The sequence below is a fragment of the Ceratosolen solmsi genome, unplaced genomic scaffold (assembly GCF_000503995.2).
Source record: "Ceratosolen solmsi marchali unplaced genomic scaffold, CerSol_1.0 scaffold28, whole genome shotgun sequence".
In the NCBI taxonomy this organism is placed as follows: Eukaryota; Metazoa; Arthropoda; class Insecta; order Hymenoptera; family Agaonidae; genus Ceratosolen; species Ceratosolen solmsi.
The window spans coordinates 3,959,383-3,982,706 of record NW_011948429.1 but is presented as its reverse complement, the minus strand read 5'-3'; the positions used below and the strand labels follow the sequence as shown (position 1 = coordinate 3,982,706).

The following is a 23,324-nucleotide window of genomic DNA, read 5'->3' as shown; positions in this document are numbered from 1 at the left end:
GGGGGAGGGAGAGAGAGAGAGAGAGAGAGAGAGAGAGAGAGAGAGAGAGAGAGAGAGAGAAAGAGAGAAAGAGGGAGATTTTTCATTGACATTTCATCCCAAAAGAGCATAATATAATAATGGGATGGTCGAATTCTTACGTGGGCGCGTCGTATGCTGCAAAACAATTAATTTTCTATTCATGCGCAGCTGCATATCGAATTTATCATGGCGGAAATAACGTTAACAGTAAAATTTAAGATTTGTAAATCGAGCAGAGCTACACTGAGAATAAAAGTTCATTTTATTCAATCGATTATTCATGCGCGGAAGGTCTATATTTTCAATTCCTTAAAAGCATTGGAAAAATTTAGAAATTATATTTGAAAATGATTAATTGGGTCATGTTACATCATCACAACCTTTTAAAAACTATAATTCATAAATTTACATTATTCAATTAATATTAATAATTTTATACATTTTGCCAACATTTTGCCAACATTTTGCCAATATTTTTGCTAAAAACGCTTTTGTATTTAATTAGAATTGGAGTTCAGAACTACAGGCACCTAATGTTCGATATGCAGTTTTATATGCTGAAGGTATTGCATTGTAGGAAAGTACGCATCGTAAATTCTGTAGATAATTTTATAATATTTATAACAGAAAATATGTTTAAAATATTTTCTTTTCACTGCTCTTCATTCGTGTACGTTTAAATAATGAAAATAGCCCAACGTTCTAGTTACTTCAATTCTACAAATAACTTATTATTTGTTGAAAAAAACTTAGTATACCTACTTTTAACACTTTTTTTTTCTTTTTTTTTTTTTTTTTTTTTTGTGATGATATTTTATGTACGATGCTCAAGTAAACTATTAAGCATAAAGAAAATCTATAAAAATAAAATATATATATGACTGTTAAAAACTTGGAATCTTAAAAAGCATCTAATCAATAAAGAATTTATTTTACTCTTACGAGCAAATCTAATGATTCGTGTAAAGCAAGTATGAAACGATTTGTTTTCGAAATTAAATTCAATTGCTTAGTTACAATTTCTTAATGTGTCACAAAATTAAAAAAATTACAATACTTTGATTATTTCCTTATTTCTTTGTAATAAAAAATAATTAGCAACTTAACTTTAAATAATATAATGACAATGGTAATGGTTTATCTTATGAATGAACTATTTTAAAATACATATCCACCCCCAACATGTTTTCTTCATATTATTATCTTCCAGTATTATCACAATATTGATATTATATTAATTGCAATTAGTGATATTTTATTATTTTATAATATTTTATTCAGATTTGCATTTCAAAGGGAAGAAAAGCACTTCTACAGTAGACATTACTTGATCAAATTTGCTTCTCTCGAGAGGGAGAATGAAATTTTGCAATAAAATGATATATAATCTGTTGCGGACGTTTTACGTAAAAAAACTTCTTTGTTAAATCGGGCCTCATATACGTACAAAATCCATTTAATATCGATTAATCGATTTGGAAAATTAAAGAATTTGCATATAGGATATCTACTTGTCGAATGCACAAAGCAATCAGTGATGCCTTTGTAATTATGCATGATGCGGTAGATCATGCAGTTTAAAGATCTGCAAAGATGGAAATTAAATTTAAGAAAAATTAACAAAATCGATATAATAAAATCATAATCAAGTAACTAAGTTAAAGATTCGATTACTTCATAGACAAAATTAAGGAGTTGTATGGAATGATAATATTATAAGTAAATAAAATCTGTTTAAACAGATATTTCTCCAAATGCAATCTTGGTACTGTTAATTAATATTTGTTGACTAGAAATTAGTATATAGAAGTCGGTAAATAATATTATATTATGATTTAATGCAAATTAATTATTTAGAGGAAAAAAAATTAATGATCGAGTCCATTTTTATCTACTCATTATAAAAAAAAAAAGTTAACAACACGTAAATTAATAAATACATTAACAAAGCTATTTAAATCTATTAAAAATAAATAATCTAATTAAAGCTATTTAAAGCTATTTAAAGAATCATTGTGAATTGTGTGCAATTGAATAACATTTTTAACAAGAAAATGGATTTTAAGGTAAGAAATCGATAGATATATATGCTATATATAATACTACTTACCGTTAATGAATGTTAGAAATTAAAAAAATTAAATACAAATAATACCGTCATACATTGTCCCGTAAATAATGTTATTGTAGTTGGTTATTTTTTTTTTTTTTTTTGACAGACGAGAATTTATAATGATATTTTTGCATCGCTAAATAATTCAATGTAGAAAAGATTTTTCAAAATACTGTCTTCATATGTAAGACATCAAAAGTTTTACAGCCCAACTGACGCGAATAAAACTACAAATAGCCATATATCCCGGGAGTCTTCCCTAAAAAGGATAAAGTAAGAGTAACCCCGAGAAACTCGATATTTTTATTTTCACAGCTGCGCCTTTAGTTTTTAGTCGGCCAACTTTTTGTCACGGTACGGTGTCAGATAAGTAAGCGCAATATGATCGCAAATCTATGCGAATTCAATAAAGATTTTGCTTCAAATAATTTTGCTGCAACTATTAAAATTCTAATTTAAAACATTAATATATTTTATAAATTCATGTAAACGTCATTTTTTTTGTTTTTTCTTTTGTTTTGTTTTGTTTTTTTATTTATTTATTTTTTTTTTTTTATTTTTTTTTTTGAAGAGAGAAAAAGAGAAAGTGTAACGTGATACATCATAGGAACATAATAGCCGTAAAACACTCGTGTATTTGATCCGATTTGAAAAAATTCTTTCACACACTTATTACACAAACTGGGAGCCTTGAAAACGTATAAATAAGAAATATGATCTTGTTTATCTATCACCTTAAAATCTTCCCATATGAAAGATCAGTAGATTAGTCGTACGACTTTTTGTTCCTTTTATTTGTATTTTATTTTTTTATTTTTTTTTTATTTTTTTTTTTTTTTTGTTTTTAACTAAATTTAATTGACTAAAAATTGTTTTACATTTTTTGATAATTTTTTTAATTTATGTTCTTTAAACATAATCGAAGTTTACATTGTTTTAAATTATTTTTACCATTTTGATAAACCTGCTAAAACATTATTAACAGAAACGCAATTATATATATATATATATATATATATATAAATATATATTATTAAGCTATCGAGTTTAAACATAATTAAAGAAACGCGTTGAATGTATTTATTTGTGTTGAGTATAGAGCAAACGAACTATAATCATGAAAGTGTAAAAACAGATGTTCCATTGTGCTTTCATGAAAAAATCCCATCGATTATTAATGTAGAATTCATAAAATCGGCTTATACCGAAGAAAAAGAGATAACATAATTTCATTCAAATGCATAACCATGTTAAATTCAAATTAATCATTACCATGCATAGCACACAAATACATTGACATAATAGTGAAAAGGGAAAAGCCGATATTTTAAAAATTTTATTTGAATTGATTTCCGTTTATTTAAATAAAAATATTGTCGATTCACGATCATATATTTTTCTCAAATAAACGTATTTTTTTATAAGGTAAGATAGACTTATCCGTAATTATTCAAATAGAAAGACAAAAGTGTAAAGTGATAGTACCATGTAAAAAAAAAAAAAAAAAAAAAAAAAAAAAATCAAACAAAGAAACAAAGAAACAAACAAAGAAACAAACAAACAAAAGATGAGGAATATTGTTAGAAAATTATTTTCTAACCCGATACAAGACTCCGTGCAAACAACTCATTTCAACTATTTCAACCAATAGGGAGAGGATTTATGCTGAAGATAAAATGAAATAGGCGCCACTGTAAAAATACGTGGGTGAAATTAGCGATTGAACAAGGAGCAATTGTAAAGTGCGCAAGTTCCCTTTATTTAATATTCCTGAGAAGATATTGCAAGATAAATGGACGAGTTCGTGCGTATTTTTTTTTTTCCCCGAGAAGATAAGACGCCGATCTCAGAGGACGAAGAGCGCTGAATAAATGAGTGGAGAAGAGTCGTTGTAGGCAAAGTGTACATTACCTCGTATTGACCTGCGCTGGGGACTCTCAGCCTCGACTCACGTTTGTTCTCGCAACGCCTCCGTTACGGCCCCTCCGTGAGGTCCGTCCTATCACAAGTCCTTTTCGCAAGACGAGGTACCTTAAGGATAAAGAGAAGTGCTTTGAGACCAGATGGAGCAGAAGACGAATAGAAGATTTCTGCGTAGCAGGAGCTTCATCGACATCGCCAACGGAGAAAATTAGTGCGCCATCCCTTCCGGCAACCGTTGCGAGGGATTTCCACAAAACAATTCACCCTTTTCACGACAAAGGTACATTATAAACATTGCTAGGAAAAGATCCTTCTGTGCCGGAGACACACTCTCGTTTCGTGTGGCTTCATATTACAGTCATGTATCAAATTGCGTATATATTTTCAGCATCTTTGTGCTTTAATATTTCAACTTTCAATTGTAAAATTTCGTAAATTTTGTTTATATATATATATATATAAATATTGTTTTTCTGTAGCATCGAACAATTTTAATGCGTATATATTTTCTTTTTCAACTGAAATTCATTTGCTTGTCGTGTCTCAGAATCATCATTTTATTTAAACATAAAATATTTCTTAAATATTATATAAATTAAAATAATAACTAAGAAAGGAAGATTTCTTTTATTTCAGCAGTAATTAATCGAATATAATATTAACATGAAGAAGAGAAGTGGAAAAGTGAAAGGGTGAAACTATCTCATTTTTCAAGCCAATACTCACGATATTCTTAATAGTCTCGTTTTTTTTTTGTTTTTTTTTTTGTTTCTTTTTTTTACTATCGCATTTCTAACAAATATATCCGGCTTTAGAAATATAACTTACAACTTATTTATCATATTTAATCTATGCGCATCATATTAATGATCTACATATCAGGTCATTTAATTATAAAAACGAATATCAAGTAAATATTTCATAATACTCTTCCATTAACGTAAATAAAATTCATATTATGTTATTAACTTATGGTTTATATATTAATAATTTTTTAAACGAAAAATTTCTTTCTCTTTATTTTATAATTTACAAGTAAATATATCCTTCTATTATTTGTTGTAGCGTAAAGTTTGATTGACAAACTCGTTTTTCCAGCAACTTGCCCTGTTAAATTATGAGAAAAAATTTTTTCTTTAAAGACTGTATAATAAGATCATTCGAATGTTGAAAGTTACTCGATTAGCGTTGTAAATAAAATTACTTTCTATAAACTTTATAAGCGTAATAACTATCAATACACCAAAGTATTATATTCATAGACATAATTCTTGATAATTCTATAAATGAAACATTTTATTATTGTTAGCGTGAACAAATGTTCAGTAAACTATATATACCATATCTATTATAATCAATACTTTAACGAATCCTTTAAAATTATAAAATTATTTATGATGTTGGTTGACATCGATACTTTGAATATAAAAATGAGTGACTGTTAATTAATGTATACATATCTTAATCTTAACTTAGTTAATTCATTAATAAAATTCCCTTTTTCTATTGAATATATTTTAGCTAAGCTTAAGCTCTCTTTTTATATTGAATATAATTTAAACTAAATAATTGCATAAAATTGATATTATTATCCTGCAATTTTCAGTACTAAATAAAATTTATATAATCAATTATTTTCATTATTCAGCTAAAACTTAATTTTCATACGTAAATATAATATCTCTATCGTATTTAAAATTTCATTCAAAAAGTTCTCTTAAAAATATTCCCCTTTCTCTCTCTCTCACTCTCTCTCTCACTCTCTCTCTCTCTATCTATCTATCTAAGAACTTGCAAATTTGCTATAAAAAAAGTTTATCTTTTCTTCTTTTTATACAACATACATTTCGATCAATGTGATGTTAAGTACACGAATTAACTCAATAAATGGTAAAATAAATAAGAGTAACAATACAATACAATTTTCTTTTAAGTATCGGATATCGCGTCAGAAATTAAAAATGGAGTTTACAATAACTTACATTTTAACTTTTACGAATTTAGAAATAAATTTTTTGATGCTTGACAAGCGTTGTATAATTTCATGGATAATAATCGTTGTAAATCGTGGTAAATAATTTATTTTTCTCATCTTTTTATTCATTAAAATGTTAATATATATATATATATATATATATATATATATATATATATATATATATGAATGAACATTTATCGGTGTTATAACATACAGATTTTCTTTAAAGCTATAAATATTTATTTCAGTGGCAGCAGCAGTTAAACGTCATTTACGAAACGGGATATACGATATCACTGATAGCGTTACTCATATCTCTAGGAATCCTCACGTACTTTCGGTAAGTATATGTGTTAAAATATTCATATTTCCGTAAAGCCTCTATGATAGTAATAACAATAAAAATTTCCGAAAAAATCGGCAATTTTTCAGTAAATGGATTAACCATGGCCACAGTTTTATTTCAGATGGATTTTCTTAAAGTACTTATTTAAAGGTCTCTAATATAGTTAATATAATACATTTAGTCTGTTAAAATTTGAAAGAAACATATGATACTTAAAAAGCATAGTAACAACTCTTTGCAATTTAATGAAAGTGTTAAAGCAAAGTAAATAGCATTTATATTAAGAGAAATAGGGATGGAGTGAGTAAAAATAAAATGAATCAATGTTAAAAAATGTCTCACTAATATGAATAATACCAAATAACATTATCTCATTAGCTTTATCGATAACGACTAATTGGCTCTTATCATATAATAATTTAATAAGGAAATTGTTATCTTGAGAGATGAATGTCGTAAGTAATTTGTCGTAAGTAAATTTGTCGTAAGTAACTTACCGATGCAGTGACAATGGATTTGTAATTGGATTTTCACGAACGCATCTATCTTCTAAGAATAATATTTGCTGAGAAATTGAGAGAATGAAATCTGAATGACTTCGCGCAAATTATACGATATTCTATTCGAGCATAACAAATCAAAGATCCAAAGCTCGGCGGATCACTACACAGACTTTCATTTGTAGATCACTGAGGTGCGCCCGAATAACATTGCACATGAATCTATTCGCTTCGTTTGCCCTCAACAATGTCCTCTGGCTTATTTGGTACGGCTCCGTCGTGGCAAACGTCAAACTACTCTTCAATAATGGCGTAAGTATTGCATTTTTTTGCTGACCAAGTCACTTAATTCGCTACGACACTCGGTTTATTTATGCGCAATTTATGAATTACTAAGTCACAATTCTCCCTCCATTACTACACCTAATATAGTCGAGTGCAATATTACGAGTTTTCTTCGATCCTAATAATTTAAAGATTTTTTTTTAAAGAAGCTTTTACTACTACTACTACTCCTGTTACTTTAAAATAATTGTCTTGAAGATTTTTGGTATTAAATTTTTTATTTATTTTTTTTTATTATTTATTTATTTTTTTTTTTTTTACATATGTTGTACATATTTAGCAGAGAAATAACTTAGTTAATGCAGAGTAAGAAGGATAATACGATTATTAATTCTGACTTTAACTTTATAAATACTTAAGAAGAATTATACAACAACTATTAAAACAACGATTGTAACATCTTATTAAAAAGATTATTAAAACAACTACTAAACGAATTAACGTAATTTCAAAATTATTTTCTTACAATAAAAAATGATTTGCAAAGGGTTTGTAATGATGGACGAACGAAGAGTCGTATTTTGCCGTTATTAATATGCATAACGACATTTAAATTGCTCGTTTTCTCTCTATAATCTCCATGAGATTATGCGAACGAGTAAACATTCGCGGATCAATTTTATTTACACTTTTATTACAAGATCCGTTTTAACTGCGGAAGTTAACGGAAAGTCCGTCCAATATTAAACGTAAAACTTGGATATTTTGGATAAAACGAGAAATAATTTACCGGGCGTATATTTATTTATGAAGTGGACAAATAAACGATTAACGACAATTTCCAATTAACGCCAAATCGGACACCAATCGAAGAATCCAACATTCGCAAGCATTTTATCATTCCTAACAACATTCCAAAGTACGGCAAATAGTACGTCGCAAAATTCCCATTACCACATCTCGAGCTAATGAGCTCTTCATAAAGTCTACTGATAGCCAGCAGAATTTGACGCTAAAGTCTCATAATTACACGTTGATTTTGTCAGTTAATGTGTCGCTTCCTTCACGTAATACTTCACTACTACCTGCTTACCAACTACGCGTGGATGCTCTGCGAGGGCATTTACCTGCACACGTTGCTCGTCAGCGCCTTCACGAGCGAGCATAAATTGGTAAAGTGGCTCATGGGCTTTGGATGGCCAGTGCCCGCGATCATCGTCACGATCTACGCGGCTTTAAGGGCAACGAGCGATGATCCCGCCGACACCCTGCAGTAAGTGCCCTATTCTTTCCAAAGTCTTTACTATTGTTATTATAAATATCAACGTTTCACCACCTCGACGGTTTTCTCATCATTATGTTGCTCCTCATTTTTCACGATGATAATGCCTTGGCTAAGTCTACGTAGTACACTAGTGTTAATAATAGAATGAAATGCGCAGCTGAGAATGCAGCCGTTAACAAAAAATGTCAAATAATATGATTGCAAAATCCGAGATAAAAGTTGTTTGTTTTTCTTTTCTTTTCATTTTTTTTTTTTTTTTTTTTTTTTTTTTTTTTTTTCCCTATTGTTGCTGTTGCTGTTGCGTTTTGTTTTATTTGACAAGTAATTGTAAATTTTATTGAAAATGAAAATCCAAGTTGCATCGTGCTCAATAGTCTAAACTTTAATTAAAGTGAACTTCCGACAAAGGGATGCTAAATATAGCAAAGCACAGCAATAATTTCATGTTAAACCGAGGACTTATTGCACTTATTGACATCGGCTACATTCATTAGTGAATCCTTTATTCTCTGTATTTATGTATGAGCGAGACTTCGTGGTTTATTAAAATTGTTTATATTGATATTAAAGGCATTATTAAAGTTTTACATAAATTCTACAGTCACTTATGATACAATTAATACCACAGCATAATATAGCCATCATAAATTATAATAAACTTAACGAAATAAATAGCAGAGGAGTGCCATTAAATCACCATGAGAATTCTTTAATTTTACGATCATTTTATTATAACTTTTTAAAAAGACAGAGAAAAAAAATAGGGGTCTGGGGTGGGGGGAGGGGGAGGGGGGGAGTGGTTTTGGAACCCCCACCCCCGGCCACTTTTTTTATAAATAAATTTTTTTTTTCTTTTTCAGCGATATGATAAAATTTGCTACCACATCTATTGAATTTTTGAGATAATCGAGTGATCGTTATTAAATGATTAACTTTGAAACGGAAAACTTATTACTAAAAAGCCCTCAGCATCGTGATATACTCGACAATATTTAACGACTGTGGACAAGGTGTCTTTGGGCGTTAAATAATACCGTGGCACAATATAATTATGTAAATTCCTTACACGCTAACAAAGACAACCATTACGTCGTAGTCGCCTTAAAAGATGCGCACTACCAACACGAGCGGCCCCTAGTCCGCCTCCATTCCGCCGGAATGTAACAAAGACCCTAGCTGAATTCGATTAAATAAATGCACAGGACAAAGAGGTCGATAGATAAACGTCATCCCGCTTCGCGAACAATTCAATTTCGCCTAGGGAATTAAAAAATAAATGTGAAAAAGTGATGGTTAAACCAGAGCGAAGAGGAAAAACGAATTATGGCAAGTGTGGCCAAAGGCAGAGGTCACGAGGCCTCTGCGTCGAAACTGAGGAGTCGGCTAATGGAATTACGCGGCCGAACAGCCGGTGTTGTTAACGCAACGGAGGCCGCGGCTCTGCCGTTAATGCACAAAGCGAAGCCGTGCGTTAGGCGCACGCATAAAGTCCACTTTAATGGAGGCGACGCACGAGAAAATCGAATCTGCCGAGAGGGACGATCGATGCGCACTCGCGACAACCTGCCAAATCAAGTCGCATCGACAACAGTTGGGCACTATCGGGAAAAGTCGCGCTCCTTCGACACCCTTTAACCCTCTGAGCCCTCCTCCCATCCTGCCCGCCACTACCACCAATACTACCAACACCATCACCACCATCACCACCACCACCACCACCACCACCACCACCTATCAACGAGTCAACTTTGCTCGTGGAAATTCGAATCGCCGCTTTAAACATTTCAACGGCAACGCATATTTTGAACGATCGAGTGTATTGCATTCGATGCCACTCCATAAGACAAAAAATAACGAGAATAGATGTCAGTGCAATGGATATCCATCAGTCAATAAATACTACGATTCTTAATAATCTTAAAGCTTGACATATTATCGATAAGAGCTTTGGCAATGGGCGTTAAAAAATTTTCATAACTCGTTAATTGTAAGCGTAATTGGTATATGCCATTAATATAAACTTGTAAATTTAATAATAATGAACTTTCGAATAATTATTGAATTAGATTTCCTTCGTTGCAATCGGAAAGGATTTGTTTATTCATTGATTTTTATCGGGAATAAAAATTTCGACTTACAATTATGAAATATCAAACACATATTCTCAGTTATATATTTTAATTAGTATATTTTATTTCAAAGAATATTCCGTATATTGGCAATAATAATATCATCTTACGAATTATATATAAACGGCAGACGATAATCAATACTGAAATAGTATTCTCGTGGTTAATATTATATATAACGGAGATAAAACAGGATGACAAAAGTTTAGGGAAATATTTTCGAACGTACGTCGCGATATGAGCAGTCGACTATACGCACAAGTCGCTTCTTATAATCATGTCCTCGCCCAAGTCCTTTATCCGACAAATAAAATCGACTATAAATTATTCTCTCAAAGAATTTATCGTTATTTATCGAGCCGTAAAAGAAAAAGAAACAAACAACAACATATAACCATCTCCCAGACGCGGCATCGACGAGCACTAAAATCCAGCGTAAAAAATGACAGTGGTTTGACAATAAAAAGGCTGATCATAAAAAATTGTAAAAAAAAAAAAAAAAAATAAATAAATAAATAAATAAGTAAATAAAATTAACCGGACTTGCGGGCGGGCCGTGGGTGTGTGTACGAAGGGACGAGGAGGTGGAGGATCGGTTTAAAGGCCATAGTTAAGGGCAATAGTTTACCGATACATAACTTTTGATCTGTATGCTTTACAGATGCTGGATCAGCGAAGGCAATTACATCTTCATGTTAGTTTACCCCGTTTGCGTGTCAACGCTTCTCAACCTGTTGTTCCTTTGCAACATCGTTCGGGTGCTGCTTACAAAGCTGAGGGCCGGACCTGCGATTGGCACCCAGCCGTCACGCTCGATGTTACAGGCCTTCCGGTAATAACGCCACATGCGCCACTCGTGAAACTGAACTGGCAGAGGAAGTGTCTCAAGAGAGAAAACATCGAGCCTACGTCGATATTTAATGCAAAGCCTCTTGAATTTCTCTCATTTAAACTGGCCTCTGCTTCGAATTTGTATTTATATTTTCCCACTCCCCCCCCGCCCCCCTCCCCCTCTCTCTAACTCTCTCCTCTCTCCCTCTCTCTCCCTCTCTCTCTACCTCTCTCTCTACCTCTCTCTACCTCTCTCTAACTCTCTCTACCTCTCTCTACCTCATCCCTCCCCACACATCCAGCCATCACCTACCCTCCCACAACTCTAACTCTTTACTTTATAATTTGTGTACGATAGAATGGTTAAAAACAATTCAATTCTTACGTGTCGCTTGTGAGAAAAAAATTTTATACCCCTCCTTAATGACTTAATTAAAAATCAACAAAGTTTCGTGCGATTTTTTAAAACTATAAATTGTCTCGCGCATCACAGATTTATCGTGATAACGGTAAATAATCGTTATTAGCATACGCCAATATAACTAACTCTTTTAATCTATTAAATGTGAAATAAATAGGATGTAATGGCTTTGATTTCGAAAGTGAGACCAAGATAGCGCTAATTTTCATATTCATATTTATAGAAAATTCAACGCGGCTAGCTAATCAAATTAATTATTGCAAATTGTTGGCGAATTTGGACGCGAGAACATTCTCCACTACCAATTTAACGATAATGCCATTCCATTGTCAGCACTACACTAAATAGCAACGGATACCTCTAATTATAAATGGGAGTGAGATTACCTTGAAAATAATTCAAGCTCAATAAATTCTTGCTATTCTACAGTGCGACGCTGCTGCTCGTACCATTGCTGGGTCTCCACTACCTCGTCATTCCGTTTCGACCGGAAAAGGGACACCCCTGGGAGAAAGCTTATGATGTTATGTCGGCCATAACGGCATCCTTTCAAGTAAGATACCCACATGAACGGAATTTTTCATTTTTAAATACAAACGACCATAGAAATTAACGCGACTTCGTCTCCGATTACCCCGCGGCGCTTGTAATTATTATCAAATTAATCAAACGGTATCTTCATAATTTGCGTGCAAAAACAAAAGATGCTCCTAATCTCTCTTTCATTGCTTTGCTTTCTATCATCATAAATGCATTAGACTAACATCGATACTTTCTTAGCCCAATCTATGGCCTACACTTAACAATCGCCTTTATTATGATTATTACTTAAACATATTTTCAAGAATCCATCTTGATTAAAATTTTTTAAACAAAATATAATGATTTTACAGTCGTACTAACGAAACGTTATCTTATATTACAATTTTGTAACGAGTTTCCCTTTATTTTACAAAACTTTTTCGTTTTTATTAATTTTCGATTTTATTACAGCACAGAAATTATACATTAAACTTTAAAGTTTGAAGATTTTTTTTTTTACAACATTTATTTTCTAAAATTGTTAATACGCTTAAAAAAATGTTTGAAAAACTTTCAAAAATTCGTCTTTGAATATTAAAATATGGCAGTAAGCATTATGCACTGCTGATATTAATATATGAAGTTTCATCTTTTATGCATTACCACGTCATTTCTCATATAACTTGTCCAGCAATATTATGAACATGGAATTTGAAGGGAATTTAAATTAGATATATATTAAAAAATTTATTATTACTTTTTTCATTTATCAATTATTGCCACTTAATAAAATATTTGAACTTCGCTATTTTTGCAGGGTCTTTGTGTGGCGATACTCTTCTGCTTTTGTAACGGTGAGGTAAGTCGAGCGTTAAAGGAGTTTATTATGATATTACAATTCAATTATAATAACAATCATTAATATTTTTAATACACGCACACATTTCATATAATATTGTAATAAAATACATTTTTCTTTCGTTTCAAACTTTTCCTTAAAAAAAATAATTTGTTCATTTTATGTTCTTTCAAAGCAAACAAAAATATATTTCATTTATTCAATGAATTATGATTATTTCAGAACCATATTTAAAATACATTAATAGTTTTTAATCAATGGGGAATACCTAATCACGAAAGAAACTATATTTGCCTAAATAATGCTCGAATTATGAAAACATATGAAAAATTCAGAAGGAATATTGATAAAAAAAACGAGGATGAAAAAATCTATTAAAACTTATACCATCAATTTTATGAATAATTTGGCGCTGATTAAAATTCCCATAAATCTAAAGCAAAGAGATTTATTTATTAGCCAACGCAATCTATTTATTTTTTAAAATTATTGTATATAATGTACACGGTAAACGTATAATATATTAACGAAAAAAAAAAAAAAAAAAAAAAAAAAAAAAAAAAAAAAAAAAAAAAATTAGAAGCTTAACTTCTCTTCTACTTTTTTTTTCTGTCTTAGCACACGTCAAACAAGTGTTTATGATTACCACGTAGTTGTCAGTGTTGTATAACTTGTCTCTATCAGTGTATTTATTATAAGTGTACATCAATACAATAATCTTAGTTATAAGTCTTAAAAGATATGCGATAATGATGTATAAATGGCTGTTGGAGTTGTTATGTTTAATTGACATGTTTTTGGAAAAGCGGATTAAGTTATGAAATACAATGGTTGAATGCAAATTAATCGAATGGTAATATGGTTGAGTAAGATTGTGAAAATACAAATGCGTGTATAATAACAAATAAAATACAAATATACAGTGACTTTGTTGACATGCATGTTGTATATGCAATTCATAAAAAATATAATAACTGCCATTTACTATTTAATCTATCATTTCTATTTAATATCTAAATGTATATAAATAACACTCACCCGTCATATCAACTGCGTTAATTTTATTCTATAAGAATATAATCATAGAATTAATAATCCACTGATTCTAAAAAAAAAAAAACTAAGATCGGTTTATTATTACGATATGAATACTTGCCCACAATAATCTTCTTCATTTTATTTATTTATAGGTAATAGCGCAATTCAAGCGAAAGTGGGAAGGGACGGCATTTGCGAGAAAACGCGCAAACTCTTGCACCGCCACCACAGTATCGGTAATACGATCTCTCCATTTTCATTCATCAACTCATTCGAAGCATTTCGAACATATCATAAAACTATTTTTTATTTAAATTTATTACCTAAAACTTTTACACATTTATTAAGCTTTTATAAATTTCATCTCACATTTGCTCCTCTGTTTCTTCGACACATTACAATTAACATACATAAGCTACAAAATGCTATTAAAGTCAGTCTTTTAAGTTTTAAAACGGACTTTAAGCAATATTGTCGCAAAGTATTCGATAGATCATCAACCAGCCTTATTTTCTTAATACAAGCTACATCCATTATCTATTAACACACAAATTTATTTCTGCTTTTTAGTTAGAACGCTTATCACTGTTGGGTGCAGTCACGCATGACTGAAAAGCTTCTTGCTCTCTTTTCGCTTATTCGACTGCTTCTCTATGGGTTTGCTTGGTAAAAATGAAGAATGTACCTTGCTGACTGGCTATACAACTAGTTAATAATTTAGCTTATTGTCTCGGATGCGTAAAGACTTACAATTGAATTATATTCATTGTGTATTCAATGTAATATTAATAACGATTGCACTACCAAATAATGCTAGCAATTAATCTATGAGTTCGTGTAGTTTTTTAGAATGAAAAATATTTCGAAATTAATGTAGCTGCATATATATCGAAGACAAAAATTTTTTTGTACACCTGTCTCTGTGCCGTATAATAGTTAAGATTCTTTTTCACATAATCTAGCAAATTTCAATTAAATGTCATTATATTATTATCAATTTTCAATTATAGTGTAAATATTAAAATATTTATTCGCTATTTTTGAACAACTGTTCAATAAGTCAAATCCCTCGACCTCGAGGATTTAAACATGACATTTCTAATTTATAAATTCATTAATAAAAACACAAAATTTTATGAATATAGAGAACTGAACAATATACTTTTCGATGAAAAAAAATAATATTTATGCAATAAATGACTATTTATTTTATTTATATAAATTTTTTACTCATGGTTCGTCCATTTAATATACAAATTGTAAAAATATCGTACAATAATTTGCCTTTTAGCATAGAATTCAAATTTTTAAATGAAATATCCGTTTCATTTAAGTTTTTTTTTTTTTTTTTTTTTTAAATATAAAGAGTTTTTTATAGAAAATCATAAAATCGACTTTTCAAAATCATATTAAAAAAAAAAAAACAGTTTGCTCCTTATCAATACATTTTCTGTTAATAAAAGCAAAATACGCGATTCGCAGTCTTTATTTGTCTACTGTAAGTTCATAAAGTAATGAATCAGACTTAAAAATTAAAATCTACCCTGTAAATTGCAATTACAATTTAAAATACAATTATGAGATAAAGTTATGCAAGGCTTATAAATTTATATAAAAATTTAATAAAAAATAATAATAATAATAATAATAAATAAATAATGGTAATAAAAATAAGTAAAAAAATTGAATATATTTCGCTTTAAACGTGACACATTTTATAACTTTTAAACGGTAAAATGTAGACAGTATGGATTTAATTTTTTATATACAATAAAAATAAAAATAAAATATTTTTTTTAAATAATACAGGACGCATTTCATTATCTAGAATTTATGAAATTAATGTTTAAATAACACATTCATGTAATTTACCTAAATATATGAACAAAATTAATAAACCGATTATTAACGCTAAAATCAAAATAAGTGAAATACGTTATTTCGCTAAATATTTGCAATAAATATCACAAGCTTTACATTGTCTTTTTTTTAGCGCTGTTAAATAAAAAAGTTAATTGCTTTTTTTGGGTACTTCAGTGACACCTGCCATAAGGTTTATATCGATGTCGCTTCGCGACTCGTCAATGGTGCGATGCGGACGTCTATATTTGTATTTCTTCATATATAAGTATATAGATCGATTTGTTTGTTAAATAAACATTTTGATGGGATTTCTGCAGAAATAAAAAACTCTCATCGTTATCAATATACATATACATATGCATATGTATATACATAACAAAAACAACAACAACAACAACAACAACAAGAACAACAACAATGATAATAATAATAATAATAATAATAATAATAATAATAATAATAATAAATAACGGTTACAAATATTGAAAATATGATGCCTTATATATGTTGTAATAATTGAATATATTATAAAATTACAATGGTTGATATAATGAAATATTTTGCGTTGGATGATCTACGAGTAGCATTAACGTTGTAATATTTAAAATTTAGTTTGTCAATTTTCTTTCTACTTAGTTTACTGTTTGAATAGTAAAGTAAATTTAAGCCTATTTCTCTTTAAATGATTTTTTTTTTTCTACCATTTTGATTAATATAATGTCATAACGTAGACTTTAATATAAGAAATAATATTGAGATATGATTTGAAAAATGATCAGTTCAAGGGCAAAGATAATATGAACGATTTCATTCCAATTATTACTAATGTTGACAAAATGTTAGAACTTGTTCCATTAAGATTATAGAGGTATAATTGCATTAAATAATATTCGATACATTTATTGTGACAAAAAAAAAAAAAAAAAAAAAGTTTAAGTATTTAAAAAGTGAATATTCAAGTATTATAAAGTCTATACAAATAATCCTTATATAACTAAGTTTAATAAATATTGAAAGTATTGAAAAGCTTTCATTATAATCTGCGAATAAATATTTTAAATAAGATAATTAACATCTGCTGTATTTATCATCGATTATCAAATATGCGTAAAAATATTAATTTGATAAAGACATTTTACAATTTCATTAATTTGTCATTGCATTTAGAATAAAATTATTTTAATTTAATTCTTTTATTTTGTATAGAAAATGATTACATTTATAATAACGAGGTAAATTAAGATCTTTAACCCTTTTCTGATCATTTCTATATCTCAATTATGCCTGTTAAGAAAAGTGCGTTGAATTCGTATGAACAAATTTTAACAAATTATTAAAAATTAATTTCACCATTGATTAGTTGTTATCTATATTATTGACGAGAATGACATAATTTGCAATTAATTACCGTAACATTTTATTCCTGAAAGACAAATGATCGTCTGTAATTAAACAAAACATCGTGTCAAATTTAATCGTACGTAAAGTTTTTAAAGCCAATTGCTAAATTATAATTATAAAATTATCTGGTAAGTTTGTTAGATTACTGCTAAAACATTAATTATCCAGCTGTAACTTCGATGTCGCATTATTTTTTACGATCGAGTCAACGTTGCAGTATTGAGTTAAAATTGATGTGATCGCCTAGTTCTCTAGATCTATGAAAATTCTAAAATCGATCGAATAACAGCGTCGGCGTCTATTGTTTGACGAGTAAGCAAAGAAAAGCTGAAGAAAACAAGTCTGCGACTACTTCTAGATCAGTATCCATCTTGACGCGAGTTCCTCCATGGATGCGTACTCAATTATCGAGATTCGACCTGGAGATTGTTCGAACAACTCCGTCCGTATCGCACCAATGGCAGCCGTCCGAGTCGAGTCCATTGTGGGGTGTTGACTGTTGCAGTTTGTCCGCTCGACCGCAGGTCCGATGGCGGGAGAGGAGAAAGTATGACTATCAGTCGGCACCATCGGCGGAGCCCCGAGACACGAGCAGCAGCAGCAGCTGCAAGCTTGCAAGCACTAAAGCCACGGCTACATCCCTCGACGCCGAGCTCCATCAGCCGCTCACCATCCTCGCATCGGCGACCAACGGCAATGGAAGCGCAGCCAATCACACCTCCGGACTACTTCTTAGACGTCCCGACAACTACGATGTCCCAACTGGCAACGTCCCCAATTGGCAATCCCAGTGTTAGCCGAGCTTCTGCTTCATTTTCCATCGCCGTGTTGTCTGCCACATCTCAACCTCCGTAATAAAGCTTCGGCTGGCGTCCAAAGGGGCGCCTAGGTTCATTAATCATTTTTTTTTTTATTTTTTTTTTTTTTTTTTTTCACTCTCGCGTAAGTTCGATAAATCACGCGTCCTCTGCATTCTCATCATTGAATATCTGTAATTGGGGAATCGTTGCCTAGCCACGAAAATAAATAATTAAAACCGTAAAGTCATGTTGCACGACATGAGCCGGTGGTCACACACTTGATATTAAATTAAAACAAAACAAACGAGCAAACAAACAAACAAACAAACAAAAAACAATACATAAATAAATAATTCACACATGCGCGCGTACGGGCAGACAGAAACAAACAATTGCAGAATAATATGTACGATTGCTGTCACTTTTGTGCTGAAAATTTCACTTGGTTGCATTTATTTCAATGAGAAAAATATAAAACGTTTTTTCCCAGTTAAATAATTTGATATAATAATACTTGTAAAACGAATTAAATCATTTATAGACAATTTATAGAGTTTAATGCTTGTATGAGAAATAGCAGCGTAATAAGTAGGAATAATAAAAAAAAAAAAAAAAAAAAAAAAAAAAAAAAAAACACTTATGCCCGTTTCTTAACATTAAATCATAAATATTTCATTTAGAGAACATATTTATTATAATCAATCGTAATTAATTTTTCTTTTTAAATCGTCAAAACCTATTTATTTTTCACTAATAAAATTCTACTCGATAGATAGAATTAAGCTACGATTATTTACAGAGCAAATGCATATTTTAACGAATTAAAGTCTATACGTAAAATAAATAAATATAAAATAATTATGCTATAAGATTGATCATAGTTAATTTTATATTTATTAATTAGAAAAGGTTTGTGTACATAAAAAAATTTATTTATAACTGAAAGCTTTATAAAGATAAAGGTGTAAAGAGTGACAATTTACTAATTACTTCTATAAATAACTGCAAATCTTTTCCTCAACAAAAAACTTTTCAATCGCTATCTTTTTCTTTTTTTACAAAGTCTGAAAAACTTGATCCTACTTTTGTCTTATTTGGTATTCACTTAACAAATACGAAGGAAAGAATATATAAACGCGTATTATTCTTTTTATAAACATTAACACTTTGATAATTAACATAATGACAATAAAGTATCTACCAAAAAGTTACGAACGGCATTTAAATGGCCAATTTCTCATTAAAACAATGATAGACATAAATATTATAAAATGTGAAATATAAGTAATTTTTATTTTAGAATAATTATAATGTAAAATTTTAATAAAATTGAATTTGCTAATTTTAGGAATTGAAAGAAATTTGTCAAATAATCTTAATCTTATATACATTTTTAAACATTAAATTCCAACCCAACTAATTGCTTATTTCGATAAAGAACATAAATAAGCCATTTATTCTAATATATTTCTTATATTATTTCTTATTAAAATATTATATATATATATATATATATATATATATATATATATATATATATATATATATAATATTTTAATAAGACTTAATATTGCATTAAAATGGAAAAATATTAAAATTTTTTATTACTGTTTCGATAAAATAAGGGAAAAAGTATACTGGCTACGTGGCTAGTGCATTATGGCGGTCTTATGGCGCATCAGCATTTCAATATTTCAACAATGATTTTTCTGACCTAGTAATAATATCAAAGAGTTCACTCTAAATTAAACAAATTAGCTTCTTTAAAAATTATAGAAAATAGAAGACCATGCCTGCATAAGTGAATTTTTTTTAAGTAATTTTTCAAATTTCGAGAATTACAGTATTAATTTATTGTATTTCATAAATATAAAAATATAAAATAAATTAACTTATGTTGGGCAAAAATATCAACTGAAATTATTGCCTTAATCATTTTAATATTAGCATTTTAAATAGACCTTTGAAAATAATTTAAATTAACTTTATTGTAAATAAAAAAATATTTTTAGTAAAATACCAAATCAAACGCTAATCAGTGATTTTAATAATTAAGGGGGCGGGTGGCGGAAATATCATCTACGTACTCCTATAAAAATTATTAAATCATGAAAAATATGTATTTTATAGTTATTAACAATAATAATCTATTCTGAATAATCCTTTCTGACAATGAAATTAAAAAATATTTGTATAAATGAATAATTTTCTTAAAAAATCAATAAATTATTATATAGATTTTATACAATATAGATTTTGTCGATTAGAATCCTTTAAAAATGTATGTTGAAATATAACATTTACACAAATTGATTTTATTCTATCCACTATTTATATACAAAGTGTTAAAACCATATGCATATTTTGCAAAACAAATTTTTTCATAAAAAACAATATCACGTAATTTAATAATAAATAAATAAGATATGCCTATAAATAATTACGAAATTCTTAGAATACTTAGACTTTATAATATTGATTGAATTATAAGAATGTAAATTCTTTATACTCAAAAATCATATATTTAGTTAACTGATTTATTCGAAAAATATATTACGATTGTATTCAACGAAAATTCATTCTACATGCAACAGAACCAACCAATGTAAATAAACGTTACATTAGTTATATTAGTTATAAAAATGAAAACATAAATAAAGATTATATAAATTTCTGTTTTGCGTACATTAATTTTCAAAAATTCGTATTTGCAGTAATTATTATATAAAAATTTAAATACTTAGAATTTGTCATTTTATTATTATTATACTATCAGAGTATTTGAATGTAACTTTGATAAACCAAAATCTAATATCAAATGCTTATTTAAGATGTTATAACAATAAATGTTAAATATAAATAATGTTAAATACTATAGCATGTATGAATTTTATTATATTATTATAAAACATTATTGGAATACAAAATGAATGATAAGGAAACTTATATAAATTATATTATCATATGGATTATACGAAGGCCAATTATACAAATTTATAAGCAGTTAAAAATTTTAATTCCTCTATAACTAGATTTTGTATCCAATTGCATATTTTGAATTAATTTTGAATTTAATATAAATTTAATAGAAAACAACAGCTACGCTGATGACTAAAAAATCAGTTGTTTGTTTATCGCATGTGAAACAAAAGAAACGAATTCCTTATATATGATACATTTTATGAAATTGTAAAAAAAAAAGAAAAAAAAAATATATATATATATATATATATATATATATATATATATTGCTTATATATCATATAAATCATGATTATAAATTATAAAAGCAACGTTGATATTCTAAGGTAAAATACTCCAAGATAATTATTATATATTTGTATGTTATACATTAGAAGTAATACGTAGTAATGATATTCAAAGTTTGTTACATTCAAACCCAAATATGAGATTTTAAGAAATTATTAAAATTGTTATTTTTCGCATCACGCATGTTCTAACACATAAAAAGTGCAATCAAATAAATAAAGAACTTGACTAAAATTTTAATTTAATTTTTTGTAAATATTTCATCAATAACAACGAGAAACGAGAAAATAATTTGTTATAGATTATTGATTTTAATATAGCAATATGATGTTATTGAAACTTATAAAAAAATTTCAAATTTTATTTTTGCTCGATTCTGCTTTAAACTAACAGAAAATAAAAGAAAATTTTTTGCCCAAGGTAAGTTATATACCTGCTTATTTGGAATTGTTTATTTGATTAAAAGGTTATAGAAAGCATTTTCTTCTGCATATTTCAATCAATATATTATTAAAATAAAAATTACAATTTCATAATTTCTTAAACTATTTAAATAAATCATAAATTTTCCGTAAATGTTTGCATTATATTATAATTTTATTTGCAAATTTACATAAATTTATATATAGATATGTAAAAAATTCAGTTTTTCAATAGTTTTCCATCAAGAAAGGGACATATTAATGTTAATGTTACACATATTATACTTAAGACTTTTTATTTACTATATTTTGAAGATATTGCGAATAAAATTTTTAAAAAAATTAGCAAATTCATAACTACTCCGCGTAGTGCATAAATATATATATATATAATACGAAATGTATAAACAAAAATAAATGGCTTCTCACTTGTGACGAAGCTTATAAAGTAGTACATATACATGGGGAAAACGAATCACTTAATCTGCCATATCATACAGATTCTATAAATCTAAAAAACGAAAAAGGTATATCTTAGTTTTTGTACTAAATAGAGTGAATTTATATTAAACGCATTATATATACATCCATATTTACATAAATGTATATATATATATATATATAAAAGTGCTATAAAAGTGTATAATGCAAATGATCTTATAGAATACTTTCTTATTATAATCAGTTTTTGGAATTTAAAGTCCATATAATTATAATCATCAACTTATTAATTATCTTTAATTAATATTATATATTAAGTACTATTTTCATTGTACTAACATAAAATTGCTTATAATTAATCTTTTGGTTTAATCTTTTGTTATCTGTGTATTGAATTGTATTGGAACACAAGAAAATAGTTTTTGCATGTGAAAATTAAAAATTTTATCTAAAAGTTCATTTAATAAGCCTATAGCGAATTGTTTTGGCTAGAAAGAAAAAAAAAATGACTTCGAATGTAAATTATTATCTCGCAAATGAATATTATTTTACTAAAATCCAGTACATTTATAGATATCTGTGTAGGGTTAATACAAACCAAAATACAAGAATAAATTAAAAATTCTAGATTTTAATCTCAAATGCTGAAAATCGTCCTACAACTTACACTTGCTTACAATCATGATAATGCAATGCTCGTCATACAAATAAAAAATAAAACTTTTAGCCCTAATATAAAGCTTGAGATTAATATCTCCGCAATTATATTATATATAGTGTTAAAAAAAAAAAATTTATTTAATTTAAATGCCTTTCAATTGATATGTTAAAAAAATTTTTATAAAAAAAAAAAAACAAAAAAAAACAAAAAAAAAT

The 23,324-nt window shown here is 28.4% G+C and overlaps 1 protein-coding gene across 1 annotated transcript in view; it reads left to right on the top strand.

Annotated features, from left to right (window-relative positions):
* The window catches only part of Dh31-R (Diuretic hormone 31 Receptor), a 266,269-nt gene extending 247,870 nt beyond the window's left edge, over positions 1 to 18,399 (top strand). The window contains exons 6-13 of the mRNA XM_011501585.1: positions 6,284 to 6,375; positions 7,067 to 7,193; positions 8,213 to 8,439; positions 11,242 to 11,412; positions 12,262 to 12,385; positions 13,172 to 13,213; positions 14,404 to 14,487; positions 18,021 to 18,399. Coding sequence (XP_011499887.1) covers positions 6,284 to 6,375; positions 7,067 to 7,193; positions 8,213 to 8,439; positions 11,242 to 11,412; positions 12,262 to 12,385; positions 13,172 to 13,213; positions 14,404 to 14,487; positions 18,021 to 18,068 — 915 coding nt within the window. The 3' untranslated portion in view covers positions 18,069 to 18,399. The remainder of the gene's footprint in view (positions 1 to 6,283; positions 6,376 to 7,066; positions 7,194 to 8,212; positions 8,440 to 11,241; positions 11,413 to 12,261; positions 12,386 to 13,171; positions 13,214 to 14,403; positions 14,488 to 18,020) is intronic.
* The last annotated feature ends 4,925 nt before the right edge of the window (positions 18,400 to 23,324 follow it).